We start from the raw sequence: 27,212 nt of genomic DNA, 5'->3' as shown, positions 1-27,212 counted from the left end.
TCAAGATATTCCCAACCTCCATCTCCAAGAGGCCGAAAGTATAAACTTCTCCACTGCGGCTTCTCCCTATAGCTGTACAAGTCGGTTTTCCAATTTTCACCTTTCCCTCGCGTCTGCATGATGACTGCCTCAGCGGCGACGTCTTTTGGAGAAGCTCGTAACAACACTTCTAGGCATAGTGGCACATTCTCGACTTCCTCTATGACGTCGCAGAGCATCAAATTCTGGTTGAACACTACCCTCTTAGCTGCCGGGCATCTCTTCCTCAATGTAGACCAGAATCCAGCCACAATATCCTGTTGCACGTCTTCTGGGCGGAACGGTTCTTTTGCTTCTCGTTCCGGCCAAAGCCAGTTATGCAGGCAGCCGTACTCAATCTCTACGTTCTGTACATAGGCAAGGAACGTGAGGTCGACGCAAGTATGACCAGAATGGCCGCCTCTGATAATCCAACTACTAGACAGGAGGAAAGAGGCGTCGGCATGTCCCCAGAACAGCTTTGATGACTCGATGCGTAGCATGGATGACGTTCGCATGAGCTGCCAAAGAGTTGGTATCGAACAACATGAGAGGATACGGAGCTGAAGTTCGGTGGGAAGCCTTTGGAATGAAGAGAACCCGGTAGGCGATGGTTGCGATGTATTTTTGCCGTCACGGTGCCTTACGTACGCAGGGAAGAAGACACGTTTTTCGCCACCCCAGTTCATTCTCAGATCCCAATCGAGTGGCTGGGTCCATGGAGGTCGAGGGAGTAGGTTAAGCAGATTGCCAACACTTGATTGATGCATTGTGGCAGGTCTAGGGCGAAGGCTACGAGGCTCGGGGTTCTCTGGTGGTAGTCGCTGCCTACCTGTGGGCGATAGAGGGGGCCAATGAGAGTTCAGAGGCCTTAGCGCCGATCACCCGCGGGGTTGTCGTATGAGCACCCGACGCCATCCTCTGAACTTCAACATTGACCAGACGCACTCTCTATACTCGGACTAGCTAAGAATCGCCACAACTGTTGGTTGATGCGCTAAGTGTCGTTTTTCCAAACGCCTTCATGGAGCACACATTTGGGTAGGTCACCAGGTGTCGCGTCTTCGTACGACTTCGGATTTGAGGTGAAGGCAGGGCTGCATACAGACGGGCCGTCCAGGTGATGATGGATCAATATGGACTCAGTTTACGAGAGAGACACGCTTGTAGGATGAGGTTTATCTTCCTTCAGCTTCACCATAGTAGGCCAAAGGGAAGAAAAGCTGGGTGTCACGAACATCTGATGAGTACCTGGGAGGGCTAGCGGAGGCTTGTCTCAGCAGTTCCTAACCTCAAATGATTACATTGATTTAGTGCCCCACATCACGAGTCTCTACGACAACCACTGATAAGTGAAAGCGAAAGGCCAACATGTGTTATTAACCAGCTTTCTCGCGGCGTCGTTTGCGCGAAAGCACGTGCAATCGACTGATTTCTCATACGTGACACAGAAGTCGGACATAGGCCTCGGCTTCACTAACGATCGGAATGTTGGCAAACGGGCACTCACTTGCTGACTCTGGAATTAGCCTGCCTTTACTTTCTGCTCTTCCCAACACATAAGCCTGCGCTCCCGTTGGATCCTTGCCTCCTACTTCTTCCTCCACCAACAAGTCAAATCAACTCCTTCCCAATTCGACTCATCACTTCGTCCCCCTACAGTAATCTCTCACCCGCAATGCGTCTCCTCATCCTCTTTCTCACGCTGCTTTCGGTTGCAGCTGGCTTCACTTTGCAAAAGACTGATGGCACCACGATCGAGCTCAGCGATGAGCCTATGGTCATCGACGGCAGCGAAGTGATCATGCCTCAGGAAATGTTCGCGAGCGCGTCCCGCGTCAAGCTCGACGGTATCTCGGAGGTTGCCGACGTCAGCACTACAGACATTAACCCTTTTCCGGCTGCTGTACGTGCACACCACTACCTCTTACTTATCTTCTCTAACTTCCCTCTAGGTACACCTCTACGAAGGACCTTACAAGCAAGGCAGGCGAGCTAAAGCCTACCTATGCGCTACAGGAATGAATGGTTGCCTCGCAGACGGCGCGTGAGTGCACCGAGTCAGTCCACTTCACCATGACTAACATATTCAAGCTCTGAGCCATGGGCTTCTTCGCTCACTCTACAAACATGCCCCCACGGCTCACCAACTGGGAACAAGACATTCGCATGTTTCTTCTTCTCGTAGGTCTTATCGAGCAAGCTCATCTGCGGTACGAGAGTAACGTTAGCTAGCACACCGACCTGCGACTATACTTCTAGGTTTCTTTTGACGCGCACGTCTATCGACGATCTCACAAAGTCGACGCCGAGATTCGATGTGAGTACCAATGAGTCTGGACGTCGTGAAAGAAGCGTTCCTTTACTGACCATGATGAACAGGAGACGATTAGGTCCATGCAGTGCTTCCAAGATAAGGATGCTCACGTCGCTGGAGTTGATGCTCGTTCTGAGCGCCACTCCGACATCAGCACCGCAGACATCGGCACCGCAGACACCCGCGCCGCAGACGTGTACTTGGTATGGCGCATCATAGTCCCTTTGATCAACTCGCTGATATCCATTTAGCTTGCCCTATTTGAACAACCCGATTACCAAGGTAGCAGAAGTGTCGCCTACTCCTGCCACCAGGGCGATAGTGGCTGTAGGGTAATCAGGGAGTAAGCGCACCAGACTCCACCATGTACATTTGCTGATACATTGTAGGGACAACCCTTGGGCTTCCTCGGTCATTTTAACTCCGTGTCCCGACGGCTATAACAATAGGGACAGGCCTTTTACCTGCAAATTATACGAGTAGGTCTCATCAAGCAGGCTCACAAGTGATACAAGGCTGACCCAAGCTAGGAATTCCAAATGCCAAGGTAACCCGTCGTACTCGGCCCGCGAATCCATTGCAAATCTTGCTACTATCGGATTGGATGTGAGTGCTCTAGATATTTGGCCCCTTTTGGCAAGGACATCTAGACTAACGGCAATGGACAGAACAAGATCAAGTCTGTCGACTGCTACTTCGACACGCTGCACGGTGAGTAGGTGGCGTATCGAGCTTGGCCTGTCTCGGCCTTAGCCCCCAGGCGTTCTCTCATATGACTGTCAAAACGACACGGGCATGCACTGCAGAGTGCACAAGCACTCGCCACTAGGAAAGATGAAATGAGATTCCTAATGATACATAATTTGTCTTCGGACTCAGACTCTAAACATCGTATTACTCGCAATCAAGGGCCTACACACTGGTAGGTACTGAATCGCGCCGACAAAAGACAGGGATCTTATTGTACCTCGCCTTCACCTTCACCCAGCTTCACGTCGACCTCAATAACCCACATCTGCGTTGGTTGTATTGTGACGCACATCAATGTATACCCCAGCCCTCACTATTGCACCCATCCACTGCTCTTGTGAAGTCGTAATCGCATGCAGCAAAAGGCCCATCGATAATTACTTTACCGTGCCATGTCCGTGCATTTGCTCTCATGCCTGCGGCTCCAACACCCATATCAGACCATGCTCATCCTCAATACCGACATCGAGTTTTTTGAAAGCTGTCGATCCGTGCAGCGCCAGAAAGTCACATGAAAAGTCTTGAATCAACTCCTTCAGGCCCTCCAGTTCCGCACGACGACCCCTAAACACGTGGAATCGAACCTTGGTCAAATGACCACAGTCGGCCAAGCCATGTAGACGCAGACGCTCGAAGATCTCAGCACCAGTGCTAGGTTTTTTCTCTGTCGGTCCACTTTCCGACCATTTATAAAGATGTGGTGAGACCATATGGAACACAACTGTCTTTAGCGCGGTGCACACCTTGATCAAAGGTATAGCTTTGCTGAAGTCGTCACAGAAGTCTCCGTAATAGGCAAATTGAACATGTTTCAACCATCGTAGTCCCTCATTGGCTTCTCCGAACTGTGATAGGAAAGCTTCAAGAACTGGTGAGTCGTCACTGTTGTCCATGAAGATTGTTTGGTATCGCAGGTAGAGTCGGGAAGCGATGATGCGCTCGAGCTTGTTGGTAAAACAAATCGCTGGGAAAGAGTCCTGGAGTGCGTTCTTGCCGGGAATGCCGGTGGGAATGTCGGTAGGAACGTAGAGTTTGTTCCTGAGATGGCCGCCAGCGAACATGGCGTGCTTGTATATAAGCTCCTTGACCTCGAGAGGAAGAGCGACGAAATTGAACGGTTTGTTACCGGGAGTAGCTTGGCAGACAGCGGCGGAGCTGGTGAGCGACATGTTGGCGACAAATCCTGTGGTACCGGATTGTGCAAAGATGTGTTGGGGTAGGCGCCGTCCAGCTAGACGCTTTTCGTGAGTGGATAGACGATGGAGAGGGGTGAGGGCTGCTGAAAAGCTAAATAATAGCGAGAGAAGGTCGCAACGAAATGACGATCAGGCGCTGCTTCGTGCACAGACTCTCGGGCGCTGGTCGTGTCGCGGAGGTGAAAGATCGCAACCAGGGACTTGGCTGCAGGCACTACAGTCTGTCGTACAGTAACTGAGAGCTGCAATGACAGCGATGTTCAAAGACGCGAAGATTCAGACCGGATTGACACTCACTGAGTCGGAGCTGTTGTTGGGTGGTTTGGCGCAGGCTTGAAAGGTGCTGCCCAGAGGGAGAGTAGCACCAAACCACGTGAAGACGCGCTTACTCCCTTAATCTCTTAGCGTCCGCCATGGTCCCACATCCATGTCCAGATTTGCATCAATATGATCACTCCTCACGAATCTGCCAAGTTTTCTGTTGATTCATCAGAAAATGTCAATGCCGTTCTCAAGCCCTCCTGGCCTACACAGGCATTTCATACAGAAGCACAGACTGCCGCACCCAGATATACACAGCCACGCCAGCTTTCTTGAACATATCCCAGGCTTCGTGATTGATGTTCACGTCAGCCTCAGACAAGAGGAAAAGATCGAGACGCGAGAAGATGCCGTATTTGAGCCGGTGTTGAAGGGTATGTTCGACCGATGTGGGAGAAACTGCGCTGGTGCACAGCAGGCTAAGCTTTTCCAGACTTGGAGGTAGTTTACCCTCCAGAGTATCTGTAGATGGTCGAAAGGGCAAAGTAAGCTCTCGTAGGCGGGTGAACATGCTGAAGTCCGATATCAACCCATCGGGATTTACTGGAAACCGGTAGTGTAAGAGTTCGCCATGGTCGATAGGTTCTACGGATAGCGTCTCGAGAACTGACTTAGACACATGTAGACGTTCCAACATCCCAGCAAGAGAAAGAATAGCGCCGTATCGGACGGGACCACCGCCGATACTGCGGACGGTCTGTGCCCGGAAGCGTAAATTGAAGTTTTGTACTTCTAACATATCATCATCAAGTTGATATAGTCGAGGCATAGCCCAATCCGGGCTTTCTCCTTGCAACAAGGAAGCGCACGCAGACAAATGGTGCATGCGTACTAGGGACGGAAACTCAGTATGGGGGAGATCTGCGAGCTCACCAATTTTCAAGGTCCTCAAATTGGGTAAGAGGTGAGTGCTATTGATCAAGAGTCCGCACTTGACATGTAGCTCGCTCAACATCGGGAAACGCACCGGGCCTATGCGCCACGGCGTGGAAGGAAAGAGACGTTCCGAGAACTTGCGATCTGTCTCATCTGTAGGTAGGTATATCCCTTCATGTAGATTGGTGTAGCATTGAAGCTCCAGTCGCTCTAGATTAGGCAGGATTCGGAGTAATCCGCCGTAGAGAGCTGCAGAGCGCCATCTCACAATATGCGAAAACCAATACCGCTCGGAGTCATGATTGCCCATGACTTTTTTGAGGCGGAAGACGAGCTGCTCATACACGTCCTTGTATCCCAAGCAATGAGGGCTGCCGACAATTCTATCGACCTCAACAAAACGGGCATTGTTAGTCGTATCCCAATCGATACGTGTAGCTTCGGCCCTCTCTGCTGTCGAACCGAGGCCGAAAGGCATAGTACAGTTCACGATAGCGAGCGATATCGAGTGTATGTTTGTGAGGAGCTGAGGGCGGGCGAACAATGTGCGTAGCAGCATCATTAGCCGATGCCCCTCATCTGGTTGTTCGATCGTCGGTGCGGAGTAGAGATGCTCGCGTGCGACCTTGGCTTGGACTTTGCCGATGCGCGCATAGGAGGCGAGATCTTTGGAGGAGAGATGTGACGCGATTTGGAGCTCGAGCTCAGTAGGAAGGTCGGCAAAGCGAGCCATGCTGAGCGCGTAGGTGTAAGTGCGGTTGCGCGGGGGTAGGATGGCTAGGATGTCGACGTCGAGATTGCAGCGCTCAGAATGAAGACGCGTGAATGGGTATCGTGAGACTGAGCTGATTAGCACGTTAGATCGTCCGCTGGTGTCTCGACGGCCATATCACAGCCACGCGCTGTCCGATCAGTTTGTTACCACCGTATTTGTCTCTCAGTTGGCAACCCTCCTAATGTTTGCATACAGAGGTCCGCACGCCTACTCGATCTATGCAAGGTTTGAAGACAAGCGAAAGGGCTTACGGATGAACTGTATGTTCCGTGTCAAAGGCAGTGGCCTTGGATTATTGGCAATGCGATAGCCGTCGTCCCAACCCTTACGAGCCTGTAACAGACGAACTTGTCTCGGCTTTGCCCAGGTGGCTTGCACTAACTCACTCGTGCTCGAGGATCGGAGGTTAGTGTACGCACAAGAAAGGACGCGATCACAATGTAGATTGTACGAAGGCAAGAGACATGACGAGAAATGACGTGGAAGTGGAGCGAAGACGCGTGCCGCACACGCGCTGGACCCCTGACGCTTATCTTATCGCGTGTCTGCGTATCTGTAGCAAATCCAACTCGCGCAGGTCGTGCCTGCTATTCTTCCTCTCTTCCGTCTCAAATGTCTTTATCGGCATAAGATTCCAAGCTCTCGACATGAGGTCTCTGGGCATCTGCCCGACCGAGCCACCCCTCCTTCCTGTTTGATCGTTCGCACCAGCGGCGAAGCGGGGCTGCGGAGCTCCCACCTGCCCCTTGCGGGGTACACTTCATAATGATGTATAGGCTAACCATGACTTTTGAGCCTCTGAGAAGATTCTAGGCGTCCTTGCAGAAGTTTATACTTGAAACTAAGTACAGAAGTTCGCGTCTCTTCACATACCGATCTCGCATTCAATCCATCGCAAACATGTCCGCCGCTCAAGCGCTCCGCCAAAAGCAAGCCCCAATCAAAGACGGGTACCGCAGCGACCCGTCTTCCGCCGTTGTCACCCTCAAGTCTACTGGCTCGCTTGACGACCATTCGATAACATGCAAGCTTTCCGATAGCTCAGCTGTGAAGGAAGCGCATAGAGTGGCTGGTCTGCATCAAAAGGCTGGCGGTGACGACCCAGCGATATCTGGCGAACTATGCTCTGGTGGTAAGCAAAGACTCTATCGGAATTATATGTGATACACATGCTGACTTTACGCGCCGTCCATTAGACATGCTTCTCGATGCCCTCGTAGCCTGCTCAGGCGTCACCCTAAAAGCCGTCGCTACCGCCCTCGGCATACCCATCGCCTCCGGCACCGTTACCGCAGAAGGAGACTTGGACTTCAAAGGCACATTGGGCGTAGACAGAACGGCTCCCGTTGGCATAACAGGCATACGGTTGGAGTTTGCGGTCAGGTTTGGGGAGAGGGAAGACGGCAAGGAGGTCAGCGAGGAAGAAATTGAGAAGTTGGGCAAGTTGACAGAGAGGTATTGTGTGGTGCTGCAGACCTTGGTACATAAGCCCACCATTGCTGTCAGGCTAGCCGGAAGTGGTGGCGGGAAAGAGGGGGATGGTGTTAGTAGGGAGGTGTCACATAAGAGCGAATTGTAGCTACGGAACGTAAGTTGATTTAGACGCTATCTAGCTGAACATAACAGACTACATTCATTCGTACATTCCACACATCGCTATATCTCATCAACAAGCCAATGCTTCTCCCCTTTCCATCCCAACCTATCTCATATTGATAGGATGAATCTCGCCATCATAATCATCATACATCTGGTAAGGCGATGGGACGAACCTCTCACTAAGCTTCAAGCGATGCCACTCGTTGTTGTAATACTCCTCAAAGTCCTCCGGAGACACCAGGTTCAAACGGCTCTGCAACATCATACTCGGCAGACGATGGCCGTCCTCACCGTACTTCGGGTCTTGGAGCCTCTCGCCAGTATAGATGATGAGGCAGAAGAGGTGCGTAGGCAACAGCGGCTTGCCATCCTTGCGAGCAATGATCAGAGTGCCGGTCTTAGTCTTCTGGTTAGGCGGGTTGAGCATCGCCGCGTTGTGGTTCTCCCGACGGGACTCGACGTCGCGGTCGCGCCAAGAGAGCGCAGGGGGCTCTTTCCGGATGATGAGTGGAATGCCGACTCTGTCGGCGACTGGGCAGGGGACCTGCGAGTCCTTGCTCAGGATGGAGCGCGGCTCGATTTGGCTCTCATATGTTGGATGGCCGAAGAATAGCTTGTCGCCCACGCACGTGAGGCGCACGGCGAGGACACCACCAGTCTTCCTTGATATGACCTCCTTCGCCCGCAGGCTGTCTTTGTAATGGTTCTTCCTCAGGGCATCGACGGCGTGGCGGAAGTCTGCCGGTGTGCAGTTGAGATCGGAGGTTTTGCGTCTGTCTTCAGGACAATGGCAGCCCCAGGCAAGGACGTGACCTTTGCCGTGGAGTCGCGCAAGCTCAGGATCGATGTCCATCAAGCTCTTGTCTGTATCGAGTTATTACATTGCCCGTGCAATCTATACAAAGGCATTGACGAACTGATTGGTATATCCTCCGGCAAAGGCTCTTCGAAAGATCCCAGGTTTCTCGTAAAGAGCAATCCGAGATGCTTTCCAGCAATGTGCCTCTTAGTCGTGTAATCGGTGCTGTCTTCCTCGAAGTATCCTATGGGGTTGTTGCGATTGTTGCAGTTTACGCCATAAAATTCGAAGCCCAGCTCTTGTACGTACGCTTTCTTGGGCGACGGAATCTTGGCGTTGTAGGTGCCAGGCTCGAATAGAGTCCACTCGAAGCGAGGCGCCTCTTCATCTTTCGGGAAGACAATGATGCTGTAGTGCTTTTGACTGGGCCGGTTTTTCATGTGCTCGCTGAAGGACTTGCAAATGAGCTTGTGGACTTTCCAATCGGCCTTTTGGCACCGCTTGGAGCAGTACTGGATTCCGTTACAGGCGACACATCTGAGCTTGCCTTCGTCAGGGCATAGCGCGCAGTGGGCAACCATGGTTTCGATGAGTTCTTGTGAGGTTTTTGAGATCAATTGAGGGGAATTGAGGTGTAGGATGTGAAGAATTGAGGCGTGGTGCTGCTACAACAAGGGGAGCATAACGAGAAAACGACCTGGCATTTCCTCGGCAACGCGGATGTGGGGCTGACGCGTCAGGCTCCTGAAACGTGGCCCGTTTAAGCTAGTGACCACGCGCATGCACGTGAGAACGCGACATCTCATTATTCGGGCAAACCATCTAATCACTCTGTCGCGCTCTCAAGTTCGGCGAATCTGTATCGAGTTTTGAGACAACACGAAATCGTATTTGCTACACGGACTAAAGAGCTAACCATCAACGAATCTCGAACACCATCGAAGGAATGACCCCTTCAGCACCCTCATTCTGGTGCTGCATTGCCTCACCATCCATCATTCCATGAATGTAACACTCGCCAAGAAGCGTGTAAGAAAAGTAGCCTTCGTCGCCGAGCCTCTCACGCAGATTTTCCCTGACTTTCTTATCGTATTCTTCTATCTCGTCAGCCTCCAACTTCGTTTTGTTTACGGGGCGGCGCCAGCTGGGCCGGATGGCCGCTGGGATGTTAGGCGGCGCATGTGCAGTAAAGGGTCTCGAGCTCGACGATCTTGAACTTGCCTGAGACGTCTCTCCGTTCCCGTAAGGTTCCGATTCTGTCTTGTGGTCACCGTCATACGCATCAATTTCTCTCTCGGTCTTTCCGTGACCCTCAGTGCTGTCAGGCTCCTCGTTGTCTCCATGATACTGAGAGTATTCATCGTCCTGATCATTTCGATGCTCCTCGTTGTCTCTTGTCGGTGAGTCATTCCTTTCGAGTCCCTTGTTCGCTATCTGGTAGCCACCAGTCACACCTCCATTGTGGGTGTGGCGTTCGCTCATCACGCGGTACCGGTGCTGATCCGTCTGGTCATCCATCTTCTTGATATTTCCTTTCTCCACGCGCATTTTGACAGCCTCGTATTCGCCATGCTGCATTTGTTTCCAAAGATGTTCACTGTACTGTAGCGCAAAGTTGATCCGATTGGCCTTCCCTTTTCTGGTCATTTGCAACCAGCGCCTACCGGCAACAAGTGCCAGCTCGAAATCCCACCAGTCTACCAATGGTTTCTTCTTCTTGGTGGCTGTGGGGCCTTCTTTAGAAGTGGCAGGGGGAGCACCTTCAGTCGTTGTTGGTACTTCAGTAATTCTCCCCAGCATGGTTGCAGCACCCAGTGATTGTCTCCGTTTTCGTGATGTCTGTCGGCGCAGGTTTTCGTCCGTCTCCTTTTTGCCTGGCCTGTTCACCTTCCTTCTAGGGTACTCCTTTCTCTCATTCACCTCCTCGTTAATGCGGGTCTCAATTGCGGGCCATACCTTCTTGCGCTCTGCGCATAACCAGGATTTGAAGTCGGTTATGGCTTGCTTCAACGTGTGTAGAAGGATGCTCGCGGTTTTTTGCTTGTCTTTGGATGACATTCTGGAAGGATCGATACCGTGGCTACGCATGTAGTCGGTGGTTCGCAGCCATACTCGACACAGCCTTGCCATCTCTTTGTCTTTCCAAGCTTCATGTCGTCGTTTACGCAAGATGTATTGCCTCAGTTTCTTTACAACAGTATTCTTGACATCGACCAGTTCTTGTTCCATCTCTTCCTTGAATACTTCTTCAGTCTTCTTCGGGCATTCCCGCAGCACGACCGGAACACTGCATCCGTAGAGTATGCAGACCAAATCGCCTTTTTGGACATCTTTCCCGACCAGCCCTAGTGTCCCGCTTTCGGTACGCACAAGAGCACGGTTCCATGTGACGGCCTGCACACGGCGACAGAACTGGGCGACGACAGAATTGCGTTCGTATTCAATGAGCGCGGTAGTGTCGATTGCGCCGCTCTCAAGACCACCTTTTCTGAACGATTCTTGGCAAGCCCGCGAGTAGTATACGGGTGGATTCTTGCCATCTTTGCCCCGGTTGGCGACGAGCGTCCGCCAAAACATATCAGGTGGGAACCCTTTTCCGTCTTCCCACTCTGCAAGATCAAGCCATTCTGCGGGAATATGCCCGTTGCGAGATACCTGTGTGACATCCTTTATAACATCAAGCGTGAAGCCGCGGACGTACATGCTGAATCGACCCTCGTCAAAGTGCCCAGGTTTCAGTCGCTTACGAAATCGGAGTGCCTTGATGTCGACGCCCTTGGTCTCAGCAGCAGAGTAGGAACTTGGAAGTCCAACCAAAGGATCGGCGTTAATGCGACTCATCTTGGGGCCGGTCAAACCCGGCCGTTGGGCCATCGCGTATGGTGCATTCGAGAGTTGTGGTACCCAGGAAGGCAATGCCATATCCCCCGATTCAGCAATCGTAGATACGTTCTGAACAGATGCTCCCTCAGGTGGGTCAGGAGGTTCGGCATGATTGGAAAGTGCTCTACGGCTCTCGCGTCCCTTGCGGCGTGCTTCAAGGTCCTTCTCTCTTTTCTTCCTTCTTTGTTCTTTCTCCTTCTCTTTCTCCTTGGTATCCCGCATCTTTTGTAGCTTCCTCTCCTCGATGGCCCATGGGCGGCAAATGACATCCAGCGCGCGACTTGCGTTGCCGTGAAGAGAACGGTCGATCGAGAACTGAATGAAGTCCTTGCATACATCTACGTACGGCAGTTTGTAGTCGACGTTGTAGCTCTTGCGCTGTGTGTAAACCTCAAGGCCTGCTTGAGCGCTTCTAGACGTGACAGCAGCATTTACGCTCACGGCTCGTGGTGTAGTGTCCTTCGCGATCGCAAGCAGTGCATAAATTGTGTCGTGAGGAACGGTGGTATCGAAAATGGTCAAGCTTGATACCAGATATTCCAGACTCAGAAGAGGCTGTATACGATGTCTCGAGCTACCAGATACGTCCTCTACATGGCTTGAATGAAGGGGTGCAGATGTGTAGTCGTCTTCGCTGTCGCTTGGGTCAGAAAAGGCTTCGCTATCCGAATCGGTGATTGACTCAATCTGTGCCAGAGGGTCTGGCACGGGTTGCGCTACTTCGGATTTCTTGTAGTCGCGAAACAGGCGCTCTGTCGCATCAACAAGCAAGCTAGCGCCGAGGGCAGAGACGTAGTCGAAAACACTGGGAATATACTGGTACTGTCGATCTTTCTTCATGACCTCCGACAGGCGATGCGTCGCTGTTTCCACCTCCACGAAGAGTTCCACGGCAACAGCGAATTTCTTCCAAGAGATCCTATCTCTGCCGCAGTAGATGATAGGGTTCTTCGCCAAGGCCAATTCTTGAACAACCCACCGTCGTGAGAACCATGGTCTTTGCATCAGATCTAGTAAAGCGACCCATTTCTTGCTCGCGTCCTGACTGTCGCAGAGGGTGTCGAAGCTTCGTAAATGTGAGACTTCTTTCTTGATGAAGCGCAGTGCCATGCGACTGGATTCTGTCGCGTCCCCAAGCCAGATGCAAACTCGCGAAGCGTTGCCGTAAATTATGTTCATCATCTCGACTTGATGATTCTTCTCACCCAGGCTACAGAAGTCAGCGATCATTGATTGAGTATCATTGACTGACCTACTCGTCTTGGTCGATGCAAACCATGTCAATCCACAGGAAGCGGCTACGGTCCGGGTAGCGAAGTGCCTTCATAGCAGCCACAAGGTTCGGGCTCACTTTCTTGATGTATGTCTTGCGATTGCGTTGAATCCTGATCTCAGCAGACTTGCCTGCTGTGCCCCAGCACCACGACAAGGCTTCATAGGGATATTGGTGTCTCTCGTTCTCGCCTGGTGTGATCAATGCACAAAGAACTCCAGCAGCCGAAGTTTCGCTAGAGAAAAGCTCAAGGATCCGAATGGTCCCCTGGCTGCGTGGCAAAGGTTGATAGCTGAAAGTGCTGTATTCACGACGATGTTTCCACGACGAGTTGCCCGTTCCATGGACATCATTGCTATCCTTACCCCGCCTCTTGCCCGTCCTGGCCTTTTGTTGCTCTGACAAGTCGTTATCGGTGGAACTCATTGCAATCGAATTCAAAGTAAGTGCTTTATGTACGATGGCAGGTGCTTGACTTAGAGCAAGCAGTTCGGCTGGCTAGAGCAACCTGAAGGCCTTTATACCCGCGAGGCCGAATCAGGCTCCTAAGTCAGACGCTCGGTACATTAGACATCACCCTTTTACAGAGTGACTGAAGCGAGCGCATGCCTCAGGAAGCGTCAAGCACCATTCCGGTAGAATTGAGCAATGCAAGGTAGCAACGCGACTGCCGTCCAAGGTCTGATTGGACAGGTGATGCTGTTTGGTGGAAGCATGCGGGTGCAGGGTGTTCGCGCACGGCGCCTAGGTACTCATTCTGTAGTACGAGGACGAGTAGCGGAGGTTCGCGAAAGCCCGCACAGCCTTGTGGCTGATCGTCCGGCCTGGCTGCAGGAGAACAATGTTACATTGCATAACAGAGTTTTCAGCCTTGGCGCATGTTTCCGGGATCTTACATGGAGAGTTGAAGCAGGAGGCACGGTCGAGGAAAGACCACGCGCCAGCAGAGCGCTTGTTGGCATGACGGGGGCCGACTTTGTCCTCGGCTTTGGGCCTGGCGAATGGTCATGACATGACACAGGGTGCTGATCAAATTAGCGAACGAAAAGCAGGCGTCAATCAGCCACTTCATGAGCTTGAGAGCTGAGAAGCTGGGAAGGCTGAGAAAGCGGGACGGAAGGCCTGCTTCTGGCCGCACGAGCAGCATCTCCCGCGTGGTCAGCTATAGTTATGACTGCGCATCAAGAGGAGCGGTGAGTATTCCATGGGTAGCAGTTCAGTTAGTGGTGCGCGCAAACGATTGTATGTCGAGATTGGAGGTGCGAACGTGTAAAGCTGAGGTCCTGCAGGACAAGCCTTCATGAGGCGCACACTAGCGCGACTTCCCGCTTTCACCCAAGCGACGGCTCCACGCGCCCGCACCTCCACCCGTTCCGTCTCTTCGGAGGTCTGGATTTTCACTCCTTGAACGGCTGAGAAAGTGTGTAAGCAAGGAATAGCGAATCATCAGAAGCACTCATCCAGATCCGGGATTGGAGTAAGCGAAAAAGGTTATGGTGTATATTCTTTACGTATCATGGCATGGCCCGGCATACAGGTCGTTATCTTAGTCGCCGGCGTATGGGCTGCTTCATCACTTCTTACCGTTATCGATTTGGTCGCGCGGGACGGCTATGGTGGAAGGAGGCTGCGGCTCAGAACCGGGTTCGATGGCTTTGGCCTGCTTTCTGAAGTGTTTCTGCAGCTGAGCTACGGCCACATTCTCGTCTTGCTTGACAGCCGTGTGGCTCTCCGTGTCGCGGTCCCTCCAGTTCGGGCCCAGAATCTCACCAAGGCTGATGGAAGCTCTGCGCTTGATGTTCCGTCTCATACGTGGGTGCCACATGTGGTCGTGTACCATGCCCTTGCCGAAGAGCTGAGGTTCCCGCAGCAGCGGACTGCCCCATATCTTGTTGACCTCGTGAACGTATCGCGCATAGGGGAGCGTGTTGGACCTCTCAACCACTCTGTTTTCTCTCTTTTTGGAGCGACCATGGCCGAACATGTTTATGAACTGCGACTGCAAGGCTTTGAGTACGGTATGGTAGTGAACAAAGACGCCGAGATTTCGTAGATGCACAACGATTCGTAGACCTGCGCTCCACTCTAATCGGCGTAGCATCCGGCGCTGCAGTAACCGACGACGATAATGCTTTTTGGCCAGCGTGGGGCCCAGCATGGACTGCTCGAGAGGTGCGTTTGGCAGGAGTCCGGCTTTGAAGCCCCAGATGATGAGACTTTGCTGAAGGGAGGGAGCGAACAGTTGTCGAACGGGATGCAACAGATTCTCGCGCTGTGTGACCGTCGTTGGGAAGTGGAAGTAGTGGAATCGTTCAGGGTATGCAGCACGCAGTTTCGCTGTTGCCGGTTCGAGAAATGGTGATTTTGGCAACGTGCTGAACTGGTAACTGCTTCTCGGTGCATACCAGCAAAGAAGCCAGAGTAAAAGTCTTCTAAGCTCCCTAAACCTCCCAACCATGCCAAATCTGCGTATGATCTCGCGCCATTGGAGTGGAGAGATGGGGGCTAGACCGTTCTCTAGGATCATGACGAATACACGCGCGACGAAACGCAAGTCATCGAATCGGTCACTGACAGGCTTGTGTCCTCGTTGCCGACGACGCAATAGGCTGCGAATGGCCATGATTGATTCAGGCGACACCATGATGCCGCGAGCACGCATGTCTTGGAGCACTTCCACGACATGCTTCTGTCCAGAGCGTTTAATGTAGACTTGCAAGAGCAGGTTCCAAGACTCTTGACTAGAGTCATTGTGAAAGAGCGTTAGAATGGCAAGTGTGCGCTGGACCTGCACATGATCGTCGTTGTCAAGATAGTGCTCGAGCAGCTTGCGTTGCATTTCCACGTCGCCAAAGACATCCGGATGCTGGTCACTTTGCAGCATACTGCGCACCAGTTGCCACTTCTGCTCCATTGCGAATGTCTCCAGTGCCAAAGAGAAGACGCAGCCCTGCAGGGCAATACCTGCTTGCCTGAGCTCTTCGAACCTCATAGGTAGCTCCTCCACCGGTTGTGTTTGCAGGGCCATGGTGAGCACAGCTTGAGGCCCAATCTCGTTAATGCCCACCATAGAGAGACCTTGTATGATCGAAGCCGGTGGAAAGGTACGCGTTGCGAACATGCGGGCGACGAACGAGTCTTCGAATCGGACGGGCGCGGTATCGGGGCCTTCCAAGCGGCGCAGAAGGTTCTCATTGTATTTTGCTGCATCTCGCCTCCACTTCTTCGTCGACCCTTTCGTGTCAAAGTAGACCTCACGAGCTGAATCCTCGACGGTAAACAGCTGGACGAGAGGATGTGACGCGACGAACTCTGACGGCATATCATTGCGAAGAGTGCAAAGTGCATGCCATCGGCGTGCCGCAGTTATGTCATCCTTCTCAATGAGCGCTGGCACCACCTCGTCATAGAGGTCCCGCTCATTGCTGTGCTCATATATCTCCATCAATGCTTCGTATGCGCCATGCTTGTAAGTCGATCGTCCCCAATGTGCCAGCTGCCGCAGGGGAAGCCGTTGAGGTTTCAAGCGCTTTTGAATCGCGTAGTGATGCCTCAACGCTAGCGCTGTCCTCCTCGGAAGCCAGTGGCTCATGACCAGATAGTACAGTCCAGGGTATGTATTGCCTGTTTCGTGAAGCAGCTCCTCGGCGTGCTCTATTGCCTTGTCCGTGATCAGGTGGTTCTTCACAAAAGTTCCCCATAGGAATGCGGCATCGGGTGTGTCTTCCGTGGGCAGGCGGTACCCTCGATGGCGGAAGTTCTGCCAGACATTGCGGACACCCTTTTTCCCGTGTAGTCTCTCTTCGCTTGCAAGGATAGCGGCGAGTTGTGCAGGATCGTCTTCCCTTTCCGCTACACGTACGACGTCGTTTTCGAAGATATCTACGGCCGGGAGAGTATCGTTGGACTCGTCACGCTGGAGTACCTTGAGCACGTGGTCTCGGACTGCCGTGTCTTCGCTTGCATCCTTCATTCGCCTCCATTTCAGCTTGGGTTGCGGTTTCGGCTGGGTCGAGTAGTTGCGGCGGCGTGCTACTGGCGGGCAGCATTTTGTCGCCGCGGAACAGGCTGCGGGTAGTTCGGGGGCATTGACGATGGAGCGCAGGAGTCGCAGGGCTGACGGGCTGGCGAGGAGCCTGTCCAGAGCCGGTGGCATCAACAAGACAGGGGCGAAGGGCGAAGTCAGTCCATTGGCGTCGCAATTGCCGTGCGTGAACTGGAGATGCGGAAAGTTGTTGCGCCCAAAGCGGCCAAGGGCCTTGGCGGTCGACTTGCTTTCGCCGGCGGATCATTCGACCTCGCGACATCACCAAATCCACCAATCCACGAATCCACCAATTGCCCCCGCAAGCCGCGCAATACTCCTCTACACTCTTCAAAATGCCTGGGTACGTCCATCCTCGAGCTTTGGGCCCGGTTGAGGGCCCCGGAGAGCACCGCGACAGCCTTCAACGCTCCTCCGCCTTTCCGCACAGAGCTGGATACTGACAGTCGGCAGCTGGGTTATGCGCGAGAACAAGGTGCCTTACTGGCAACGCGAGTTCCAGAAGCACGACGGACTGAGGACCTGGGAGAAAGTGCGTACTGAACATACAAGAGGAGGGTTGATGGGGGCATTAAGTGGTCAGAGATGATGCGCATGTGGTGCTGGACACATGGCGTCTGGAAGTGAGAAAACACAGGGACAAATGCTGACAGATTGCTTCTTAGGCCCGCGGAAAGTACCTGGTTCCTGGCTTCAAGGTCATCATGTTCAGCAGCCTCGGCGCCAGCATGTACATGATGGGCCGTCTCGTCCTTGTAAGTTTGCATTGGGTTGAATTGAGTGCAACATCATCACTAACTATTTTCAGGGACACAAGACCTGGTTCGGCAAGAACTAGACTCCGCACTTCGAGCATGATATCCAGATGGGTGGGACCAGCATGAGTCTTCTGCATCAATATACAATCAATCGACAAGTCTTTACCCATTACAACATCTCCTTTGTCAGACCGTATAGAACAATCTTCATTGTCTGTTTACGCTGTGTTCACTTATTCTGAAGTAATGCTACCACGCAGCTACCACGTGGCTGACAAAACACGAATGGCTGTCACTTGCAACGATGACTAGATTGACTTGCGAGAATACGTCTTTGGGTCGACTTTGCGGATACGTGTGAGGCAGCAGACAGTTTAGTTACTCGGACTGCAACGGGACTTGATATTGAGCTTCCATAGTCATGGCAGAGTGCCCATTCCTACCAGTGTCGAGTTCGGACACAACCACTTTAGATGAGCAGTCTGGCATACCAATGTCCCCAAGTAGCTAATATCAAAACACCCGACCGAAATTTCACAATAAGCTGCACCAGATCCAGGCGCGAAACCAGAAGGTGCTCTGGGGTAGCTTGCCCAGATGCCCCTCCACATGCGTGCTAGTCGCTGTAAAATGAGGTCAGTGCCTGGAACGTGGAACCGAGCCGAGATCCTCCAAACCACCTCCCGCGCCGCCAAATCTCCACGTACGCTCCTTCGTTGTGACGCATCGACACAATGGCAGACTTCGTCAAGGGTCTCTTCGGTGGCCAAAAGCCTGTCCATGCTCCAGTTGTTGGTGATGATGGTACGTACACTACGTTGCATGCGCGGTCGCGAGGCCACCAGCCTGGGATGCGGGACCATACGAGACCCCTTTGCGATACTCGAATTCCTGACAGGAGATGGAGTCGCGAGGTTATCGTGACGATACCATCGGAAATCGCAGAGCTTATCAATATATATAACCAATGGCTGTGCTGACACCAACCAGACTTCGCCGACTACGCAGGTGCTCCTGAGCCCACACCCGCTGCCATCTCGTCCTTCACGACCGGTACCGGTGCAGCGCAAGCCGCTCCTACAGGCCTCGGCGATAACCGGCCCTATACAGCATGGTACCGAGTGTGGGAGCGCACCACCATGGACGACTTCAAGCTGGAGATGTACATCCTGCCATTCCTCGTTGCTCTCATCGCGGTCCACCTTTGGGGCACCAAGCGCAACCGCAGCAAGGCCAAGGCATGGATGAAGGCTCACGCCCCTGTCCTGACCCAAGAGTTTGCCCAAGTCGGCTACACGCGCCCAGACGGAGAGGGAGCGGTTGCAGATGTGGACAGCATGCTTAAGGAGAAGAAGGCCGACGAGTACCAGACCTACGCGACTGGACGCCAGAACGTTGCTTTCGTCGACTTCAGGCTGAGCTTCTACAAGCGCGCCAACCCCTTCATGTGGCTGGGAGAGAGCGTCCTTCCCCTGTTCTTCGAAAGTTTCCCTGCACCTAGCGAGCGTCTCGAGGCTACGGCCTACGTTTTCGATGGCAGGGAGACCAAGTTCGCTCCTTCGTACGGTCAGGCCGACGCGAAGAAGGTCACCAACAGCTCTTTCGACGGCTTCGTCTTCGCAATCGTACACAAGGATATCATGAAGCGCATGCGCGACGAGCGCTACGACTTGTCTCTGACCAGCACGCGCGACCACGCCAAGTTGCCTGTCTGGGTCACTGTCATGAGCGAGAGCGCCGAGGTTACCGACATGCTGCTCACACCCGAGCTCATCAAGGCTGTGAACGACGCCGGAGACAGCTTCGAGGCCATCATTGTCAGCGACCAGCCCATCAACGCGCCCAGGACGTAAGTCATCCAGCATTCAATCCCTCTATAACATGAATTGAGCTAACGTCTTCTAGCCTCGACGAAACCAAGCCTAAGAAGCGCCTCAGCCTCTCCCTGAAATTCGCCTCGGACTACTCCTCCACCATGCCCATCTTCCAATACTTCCTCCGTCTTACCGACCAGCTTGCCTCGCATGGACACTTCCGCCCCGAAGCCCTCCGCCGCATCAAGCAGACTCGCGACGAGCAAATCGCCAAGATCAAGAAGGCAGATGATGAGGAGAAGGCCGAGGAGAGGAAGCTTTCGCTTGACAAGGCAAAGAAGGAGATGAGAGACGCCAAGCTGGGTCGTCTGAGTGCCGATGAGCAGCGCAAGTTCCTCGAAAAGGAGAGGGAGAAGAATGCAAGGAAGGGTATGAAGAGGAGTACTGTCAAGGCATAGGCTCCCTCTGATGGATTGAAATGAGGTCAGGGTGGGCACAAATCTTGGGTCAAGCTTGGATAACGTGGCACATGGGATGATTGTATTAGTATAGGACTACCACGAACTTTGTGTCGTGGAGGCAAAGAGTAGTAATTCATTAATCGCACGCTACTTTACAGACAGAGAAACAACGCGCCGTCGACTGCCCAAAGCATTCCATCTTGCAAACTCAACCAATAATAAAAACACAACGAAACGTCGCCAGCGTCCAGAAAAAAGACTTCTGCAAAACAGCCTTCTCACGCCTTATGTGCCCTCTCACCCCTGCGCATACCGTAAGATCCACCAGGAAGCTCACTCTCCGGCGCCTGCGGTATACCGATATGCGTAGTAAACCCAGTCTCGATAGCGGCTGCGGTCATAACAGCAGTAGGGTTCTGATGCATTGGCCTCGGAGTCTCGAGTCCGGCTGCGTCGAGTGAAAATTTATTGGATACGAAGTTGTCCATGACGGAATGCGGACAGCGAGTTAGGCCACCATGCACGCCTGTGCATTCGAAATGGACATTGCTAGTCGGCGAGGGAGTCGGCGAGGGAGTATGCAGTGCGTTGTAGTCTCTCAGCTTCGATAGAAACTCCTGCGTGGCCGATACCCCACACGATGTCAACCAACCGTCCTCACCCAAGCATTCAAGAAAAACACCGTCAGTCGGCAAGAGTGTTGGCGACGGAGTCTGGAGTGCGGCTGCCTTGGACTTACTCATACTCGATAGGGCTTCGTCGGTGTAGGATTGCGGACACCAAGTCAGGCCACCGTTCTCGCCCATGCATTCAATGATGATAGCGTCAGTCGGCGACGGAGTATGCAGTGCGGGTGTGTAGAGTTCGGATTGTTTGGACAGGACGGCGTCTGTGTAGTATTGTGGACAGCGAGTTAGGCCACCATGCTCACCCAGGCATTCCATAAAGACACCGTCAGTCGCCGACGGGGTCTCGAATGCGGCGGGTTCGGGCTCAGTTGCGGTTCCATGAAGAACCTTCGAGGTGACCCATTCTAGACAGCTTATCAGCCAACCATCGTCACCCATGCATTCCAAAAAGACACGGTAGTGAGGCTCCGGAGTCTCGAGTGAAGCTTGGTTGGGCTCCGTTGGCATTGCTTGGAGGGGCTCCGAAGTGTATTGCATCTCAACAAGGCCATTCTCGTTCGACTTGGGCTGAACCGAGTCTTTGCCATCGTAGTGGTCCAGATGAAGTGCCGGACAGTAAACCAACCCTTTTCCATCCCCGCAATCTACCTTAATAGTATGCCAAGAGATTGGAACTATCAATGGTGGTGGGTAGGTCACGGTATTCGCTGGATGGGAAATGTTTTGACAGCAATAATGAGTGAGCTCGTCGTACATGTCGCGATCGACTGGCTCGTTGGAATCGCTGGCAGTCGTCAAACCAAGTCCAACTTTGGCAACTTCCTTCGCCATCTGTCGGATATGACTCCAGTCCGCGCTGTCTTCACCTAGACTCCACGCCATAATGCCACCGAGCTTGTACTTGCGGACGATGTTGTCGAACTTCCTCGTGATGAGTTCGGGCGTATCCCATGTCCAGAAGAGGCGGTTTGTGGCATCGAAGTAGTATTGTCCGCCGGATACTTCGTCAGTAATACCGTCTTTGGCTGCGAGCTGCCATGAAGCTGCTACATCGGCGTCCGTACATCCAGTTCCAAACGCGTGTTGGCAGGCGCCGTTGCAGTGTTCAGGCGAAGTACCGCAGTGGCCGTGTTGAGAGCAACAACCTGTTTCGCATTTTGTTCCCTTTTCTGGACCGCAGGTGCCGTCTTGGGATACGGTCAGAGAGGAGGCATCAACGGGGCGCATGCGAGATCTCTCAAAGGTCCAGGCGCCAGAGGTGAGTGTGTCTTTGCCTTGGGCATCTTCCGCAAGGACGATGGGGCAGTTGAGGGGGCTGCCATTGCAGTCGCCTTGCGTGGTGAAGTATTTGGCGTAGTATGCGAAGCCGAGGTTGAGCTTGGAGGGGGGTGCGCCCATGGCGAGGTAGTCTTTTATGCTGTTTTCGGCATCGATGGCGGAGCTGTGGTGTTTGGTTACTGTGTCTCGGCGGTTCATTAGGTCGTAGCTCATCACCTGGTGGAGTCAGTACGATATCTGATAGTTGGAGTCGGAGGGGTAAATGTTACTTACGTTGATAAAGTCGACGGATGGCCAGATCTGAGGTCCGGTTGTTCGAGTGTATCCAAGCATGTCAACTACTACTTGTCAGTTGACTTGCTTCAAACATGTATATGATGACTGGCCTTCTTTTCCTGGGACAGCGATCGAAAGCAGCTTCTTCCCAATAGTGGCACGAATGGCAGCCAGTAACTTAGGGAACGCGGCGATCTGGTAAGTCTGATCCCAGTTTGCCACTTGTTTGTAGTCCGCCCCGTTGCCGCCAGGATATTCCCAATCGATGTCTTCTGTTGTGAGCATCGACAAGTAACCAATGTAGGTAGATGGTGTACTCACCGACTCCATCTGCTCCAGTCCTGGCAAGCATAGTAGCAACATCAGCGGCAAACGCGAGCATCGATGCGTCGGACTTCGTGGCTTGACAGAAACCAACCGTATCGCCCCAGCCGCCAACAGCAATCATGACCTTTGCGTTGGGGAACTCGGTGCGGATGGTGTGTATGGGAACTTTGGGCTGGAACGTAGCTGTTGCGTTGGCTGGGGCAAAGGCGAGGATGACATGGTCGATGCCAGCTCGATCTCGTGGGTTGGTTGGACGCGTTGGGTGCCATTCATCTGCGTATATGACAAAGCGGGCCTTTGCTGATATTGCGAGCAACGTCGACGCTAGAAGCGCCGTGGAAGGGAAACGCATGCTTGAGCTGGGATGTACTCAACAGCTTATGAATGGTCGAATAGAAGACTAGTAGACAATGGGGTGTTGAATGCTATCAAGGTAAGCAATGCGTGTTGTCATGGAGAAGGTGGAATCATATCATAGAGATAGATGTCTCCCAATCTGGTCTGTGGCGTCCATCGTAGCTACCTCGATGTGGTGTTTGTTCCTGCAGACTGTCTGAAATGGAAAGAGGGACGATAGTTGAGAGCTCTTTCTAACAATAACAATAACAGCGGAGTTATTCTGTTCTCTCGCTCTTCGATAGATAATAGAATGTCACGACGGAAAGCACAAACCCTAACAATAGAAGTAAGCGTCGGGTTACTAGAGGCTGTAGTACATCCATTACTGTGTGGCTCTCTATACAGTCGCCTTCCTAGTTAACCCGACATGAAGAAGAGGAAGTATTGCGTTGAAGTGGGAAATTCATTGTAATAGCAAAATTCGGTCTGGTAAGCATTGCCATGTGCTGGGTACAACACAAACTCGCTCGCCGCTTCAGATGCTAGCTGATCTAGAAGGGGAAATGACGACTGGATAGAGCCTCATGAAGACATGACATAATGCGCGCTGAAAATGGAAAGTTTACAGGCGTCCACGAGTATGGTCCAAGCATGAGACTGATCATGGAATGAACGATATAGCAAAGATGAGAAGGGTGTAGAGAGTAAGGTTGTGTAGTCGCTCCTACCTATACTGATAACCGAGATGCAATACAACAGCGCGATCAACAGCTAATGGACAACTGGAAGTCGCGGCCAGCCAACGTCGATTTCCGCATAAACATGCAACTCTTACATTGAAGCACGTCGCAAATTCCATCGTCATTGGAATCGGGTCAGTCATCCGGTATCGCAAAAATCATCGGAAATGCTTCGTCGGGTCATCGACTTCCCGAAGCCAAACCGACGTCGGTTTTACATCCTTGTTACAAATCGTTAGTGTTGCTATGTATGACAACGTATACACAGGGAAAAGTATAGAGAAACGCGCATTGCAGAAAAAAGAGTCAGATCTTGCAGGAGCTATTTGGAGGCATGCATAGCAGACTGTCCGAACTATAGCGACCATTTGCTCCTGGGTATAGGCTGCTGACATTCTCAGTGCGAACACCGTACAACAGCTACGTGACAGTGACAGACCACACAGTCCTTGTAGCACACCAATCCAATCACTAAACTCTCCACAATCACGAAACCGTCGCTGCGGCAGGTGCTGCATGTCAGACGCGGGCGCACGTCGTGGGGACGATGATGCGGACAGCCGTTGAGAACCACGGTTCACATGCGTCGAGTCCACAAGCGACCGGACAGCTCACCCAGTCCGCGTCAATTTGCAGCACCTGGACCGCGATCGATGAACCGTCTCGCACGTGATAGTCCGGCGGATCCGTGATCGTCGGGCCACGCAGCTGCAGCCATGCTTTTCGGGCTGCAGCAATATGGAGCTCTGACCAATTATGACGCGACGAAAACGCGGTGGCTGGGGAGAGGCTTGGAGCTATCAACAGCTGGCCGCGCGCGACATGGATAGGCTGAGCTGAAAATGCCTCTCTTCACGTAGGAGCTGGCGCATCATGCATGCGCAGGCCGTCCGGCCCCAATTGAAGCATACCACGCAACATTGGGATCGGCCCACTGCCAATGGCCATGGGCGTGGAGCTGCAGCCAGGTCGGGGAAGCTCCCGGCAGCTCTGTGGAGCTCCAATGCGACTTGACTCTGGATTGCGACACCCATTGCTGGCCATTGCCCGGTCAACAGCCGTGCTAAGATCAGTTGCGCGTCCGAAATTACCTCGGTGCGAGAAGCGCCAGGATGTGATGGGTTCTCTGGGGTTGAATCGGTCCATGGCTGGGAAAAAGGGGAAGCTGATACGCGCTAGTGCTCCGTGTCAATAACGCTAGTCCCAGCTTGAACAGCTCTGCCAAAGCTTCCCAGCCTCCACAACCCTGCGACCATCGATACGCCGACACAACAGTGATCCGACTGACCGCCAATCTACTTGATCCCCCTCCTCGGCCAGCCTGACTCCATCACTCCTCCACCTACACCCCGCTACTGCATCCAATTGCGCATCTTCAAGCTGCTGCACGTCAACACCATAAAGCTGGCGACTCTTCAGTAGATCCTATATCTCCAAATATCTCCACGTGAGACCCTCAAAGGAGCCAAGAAGTTCTTCTTGATTCCTTTCGAATTGTTTTCGAACGGTTCGAAGGGTTTTCAGGAACGAACGACCAGACTCCGGCAAACTGGATTTTGAAGCACGAGTATGCTCTCTCACCGCGAGTGTATAAGCAATTATGCTAATCCACCCAGGTTCCGATCCCCTTCAGTGTCTTCCCGTCTGCGTATCGGAACGCGGAAGGTAAGGAATCTACCAGTGTCCAGGTAGAAGAACAGGAAGCACAGTTCGAGCAACAGGCTTCTCACGGACGGGAAGGTCACGAAGAGGTCCACGAATCCTTCTCCGCTACCGTCCTCCCTCCTCCTCCGGCTCCCCAACAGCAGCAGCAGTTTGAGCAGCAACACCACGACACCCACGTCAAGGAAGAGGTCCGCATCTACGAAGAAGAGCGTCTCCGTCGTCCCCAGCCTCCTCCCCAGCAGCAGCAGCAGCAGTTTCAGCAGCCTCCCCAGCCCCAGCAGTTTCACGCTCAGCAGCCTCCCCAGCACCGTGAGGAGCTACATATCCACGAGCAGACTCGCTACAGACAGCCCGGACAGCCCCAGCCCCAGCCTCATTCTCAGCACGTTCAGCGTACTGACCGCGTAGAGTTTGAGCGATCCCACGACCGGTAAGTCCGATCCATTGTTTTGCCAGCGCATCTTCGCACGGATCAGCACAACAGACCAACCCCCTGACTTTAGCGGCACCCAGCCACGCGCTAGCCGCTAACCCCTTTCATCTGTTGTTGTCCTAGCGACATGCATGCCCCACTTTTCCCTCACCTCCTCTAAGCTCTTCCTTGCCCAACCCAAAGCTGACCTTCCTTTCTTCCTTCAGCTACCAACCTCACCCCCAACCTCCTACATCATCCCACTCCCACGTCGAGGTTCAGGACAGGACCTACGATAGACACTTCAATACAGTCCACGGCCCTGCCACCGACTACGCTCCATCCCAAATCGACGTTACTGAACGTCAGATTCGCGAACGTACCCGTCCTATCGTCGCCGGTGCAAGCTACTCGAAGGAGACATACACCACCAAGCACGACACCTTCCCCAGCAGCAAGCACGTCGAGTCTGTTGCCTCCCACCAGCCATCTGAGGTCCGAGTAGAATCATCTGCTCGTTCCACTGCCGCACCCCCCAAGCACCGCAAGCGTGATATGGGATATTACGACAACGAGGGCCAATACCACTCGCTTCGTCAAGGAATCTCTCACGCCGCTCACAAGGTCGCCGACCGTATCCAACACCCCATCCACCCTCACCGTCACCACCACTCTCACGAGCACTCCTACCCCGGTGCCAAGTACGACGACGACCGTGAAGAGGTAATCGTTAAGGAGAAGTACACTTCAGCTACTCCTTCTATTGCCCCTGCCCGCCCCGTCCAATCCGGAGCTCCAGTTGAAAGGGTCGTTCGCGTCCACAGCTCCCCAGCCCCAGCCCCTCCCAGGTCCACAGTCTCTGCTGCTGCACCTGCCCACTCCCACTCAATCACCCACGCACCCGCACCCGTCTCCGCTTCTATCGCACCTGTCCCGACTTCTGTCCGTACAGTCCGCAAGATGGCTTCCACCAAGACTATCACCATCCCCTGCCACCACATCCGCATTGGCGATCTCCTGATCCTCCAGGGCCGCCCTTGCCAGGTCATCCGCATCACCACCTCCTCCCAGACTGGCCAGCACCGTTACCTCGGTGTTGACCTGTTCACCAAGCAGCTCCATGAGGAGTCCTCCTTCATCTCCAACCCGGCTCCTTCCGTCGTTGTCCAGAACATGCTCGGACCTGTCTTCAAGCAGTACCGTGTTCTTGACATCCGTGAGGACGGTCGCGTTGTTGCCATGACCGAGTCTGGCGATGTCAAGCAGGGTCTTCCCGTCCTTGACCAGAGCGGTCTCATCTCCCGCCTGACCGAGTCCTTCGACAACGGCCGTGGCAGCGTTCGCATCCTCGTCATCGATGACGATGGTATGGAGATGGCTGTCGACTACAAGGTTGTCCACGGATCCAGGTTGTAGAAACATCTCGTCAATGGTAAGCATCATCACCTTCAAAGTCCATCGTCGCGCATCGTCTAACATTGCTCAGGTCTCATTCAAACGTTCGATCTTCAATCATCCCTTAGGCGTTTGCTTGCTCATGGCCCCTCATCTTATACTTGTGTTCATAACTTTTGCATCGTCACTTGACGGGTAGCATGGCGCTCTCAGGCATCGATCGGTGTCTATCGCTCTCGGTGTTTGGGTCGGTGTTCATGTCTGCT

The 27,212-nt window shown here is 53.2% G+C and overlaps 9 protein-coding genes across 9 annotated transcripts; 5 read left to right on the top strand and 4 right to left on the bottom strand.

The window, feature by feature from the left end:
• Nucleotides 1-1,696: 1,696 nt before the first annotated feature.
• J4E92_004179 (uncharacterized protein) lies at nt 1,697-3,054 on the top strand (the record flags this gene model as incomplete). The annotated part of the gene is made up of 2 exons (XM_051495571.1): nt 1,697-1,888; nt 3,004-3,054. The coding sequence occupies 2 exons, from the start codon at nt 1,697-1,699 to the stop codon at nt 3,052-3,054; spliced, it is 243 nt and encodes an 80-aa protein (XP_051354590.1).
• A 441-nt stretch (nt 3,055-3,495) lies between these two features.
• J4E92_004178 (uncharacterized protein) lies at nt 3,496-4,254 on the bottom strand (the record flags this gene model as incomplete). The annotated part of the gene is made up of 1 exon (XM_051495570.1): nt 3,496-4,254. The coding sequence occupies one exon, from the start codon at nt 4,252-4,254 to the stop codon at nt 3,496-3,498; it is 759 nt and encodes a 252-aa protein (XP_051354589.1).
• A 2,899-nt stretch (nt 4,255-7,153) lies between these two features.
• J4E92_004177 (uncharacterized protein) lies at nt 7,154-7,832 on the top strand (the record flags this gene model as incomplete). Its single annotated transcript, XM_051495569.1, has 2 exons — nt 7,154-7,385; nt 7,450-7,832. The coding sequence occupies 2 exons, from the start codon at nt 7,154-7,156 to the stop codon at nt 7,830-7,832; spliced, it is 615 nt and encodes a 204-aa protein (XP_051354588.1).
• A 123-nt stretch (nt 7,833-7,955) lies between these two features.
• J4E92_004176 (uncharacterized protein) lies at nt 7,956-13,233 on the bottom strand (the record flags this gene model as incomplete). Its single annotated transcript, XM_051495568.1, has 4 exons — nt 7,956-8,716; nt 8,770-9,246; nt 9,575-12,648; nt 12,791-13,233. The coding sequence occupies 4 exons, from the start codon at nt 13,231-13,233 to the stop codon at nt 7,956-7,958; spliced, it is 4,755 nt and encodes a 1,584-aa protein (XP_051354587.1).
• Nucleotides 13,234-14,380: 1,147 nt separating this feature from the next.
• On the bottom strand, nt 14,381-16,963 carry J4E92_004175 (uncharacterized protein; the record flags this gene model as incomplete). Its single annotated transcript, XM_051495567.1, has 1 exon — nt 14,381-16,963. One exon carries the CDS (start codon nt 16,961-16,963, stop codon nt 14,381-14,383), a length of 2,583 nt encoding a protein of 860 aa, XP_051354586.1.
• Nucleotides 16,964-17,187: 224 nt separating this feature from the next.
• On the top strand, nt 17,188-17,690 carry J4E92_004174 (uncharacterized protein; the record flags this gene model as incomplete). The annotated part of the gene is made up of 4 exons (XM_051495566.1): nt 17,188-17,195; nt 17,306-17,384; nt 17,518-17,607; nt 17,661-17,690. 4 exons carry the CDS (start codon nt 17,188-17,190, stop codon nt 17,688-17,690), a joined length of 207 nt encoding a protein of 68 aa, XP_051354585.1.
• A 654-nt stretch (nt 17,691-18,344) lies between these two features.
• On the top strand, nt 18,345-19,882 carry J4E92_004173 (uncharacterized protein; the record flags this gene model as incomplete). Its single annotated transcript, XM_051495565.1, has 3 exons — nt 18,345-18,414; nt 18,601-19,459; nt 19,516-19,882. 3 exons carry the CDS (start codon nt 18,345-18,347, stop codon nt 19,880-19,882), a joined length of 1,296 nt encoding a protein of 431 aa, XP_051354584.1.
• A 281-nt stretch (nt 19,883-20,163) lies between these two features.
• On the bottom strand, nt 20,164-22,747 carry J4E92_004172 (uncharacterized protein; the record flags this gene model as incomplete). Its single annotated transcript, XM_051495564.1, has 3 exons — nt 20,164-22,008; nt 22,066-22,130; nt 22,390-22,747. The coding sequence occupies 3 exons, from the start codon at nt 22,745-22,747 to the stop codon at nt 20,164-20,166; spliced, it is 2,268 nt and encodes a 755-aa protein (XP_051354583.1).
• A 1,730-nt stretch (nt 22,748-24,477) lies between these two features.
• J4E92_004171 (uncharacterized protein) lies at nt 24,478-26,967 on the top strand (the record flags this gene model as incomplete). The annotated part of the gene is made up of 4 exons (XM_051495563.1): nt 24,478-24,569; nt 24,999-25,041; nt 25,091-25,569; nt 25,851-26,967. The coding sequence occupies 4 exons, from the start codon at nt 24,478-24,480 to the stop codon at nt 26,965-26,967; spliced, it is 1,731 nt and encodes a 576-aa protein (XP_051354582.1).
• Nucleotides 26,968-27,212: the final 245 nt, after the last annotated feature.

Source organism: Alternaria infectoria (assembly GCF_024043175.1).
Source record: "Alternaria infectoria strain BMP 0036 chromosome Unknown scaffold_5, whole genome shotgun sequence".
NCBI lineage: Eukaryota > Fungi > Ascomycota > Dothideomycetes > Pleosporales > Pleosporaceae > Alternaria > Alternaria infectoria.
Note: the sequence above shows the minus strand (reverse complement) of the source record. Positions and strands in the feature narration are given on the sequence as shown.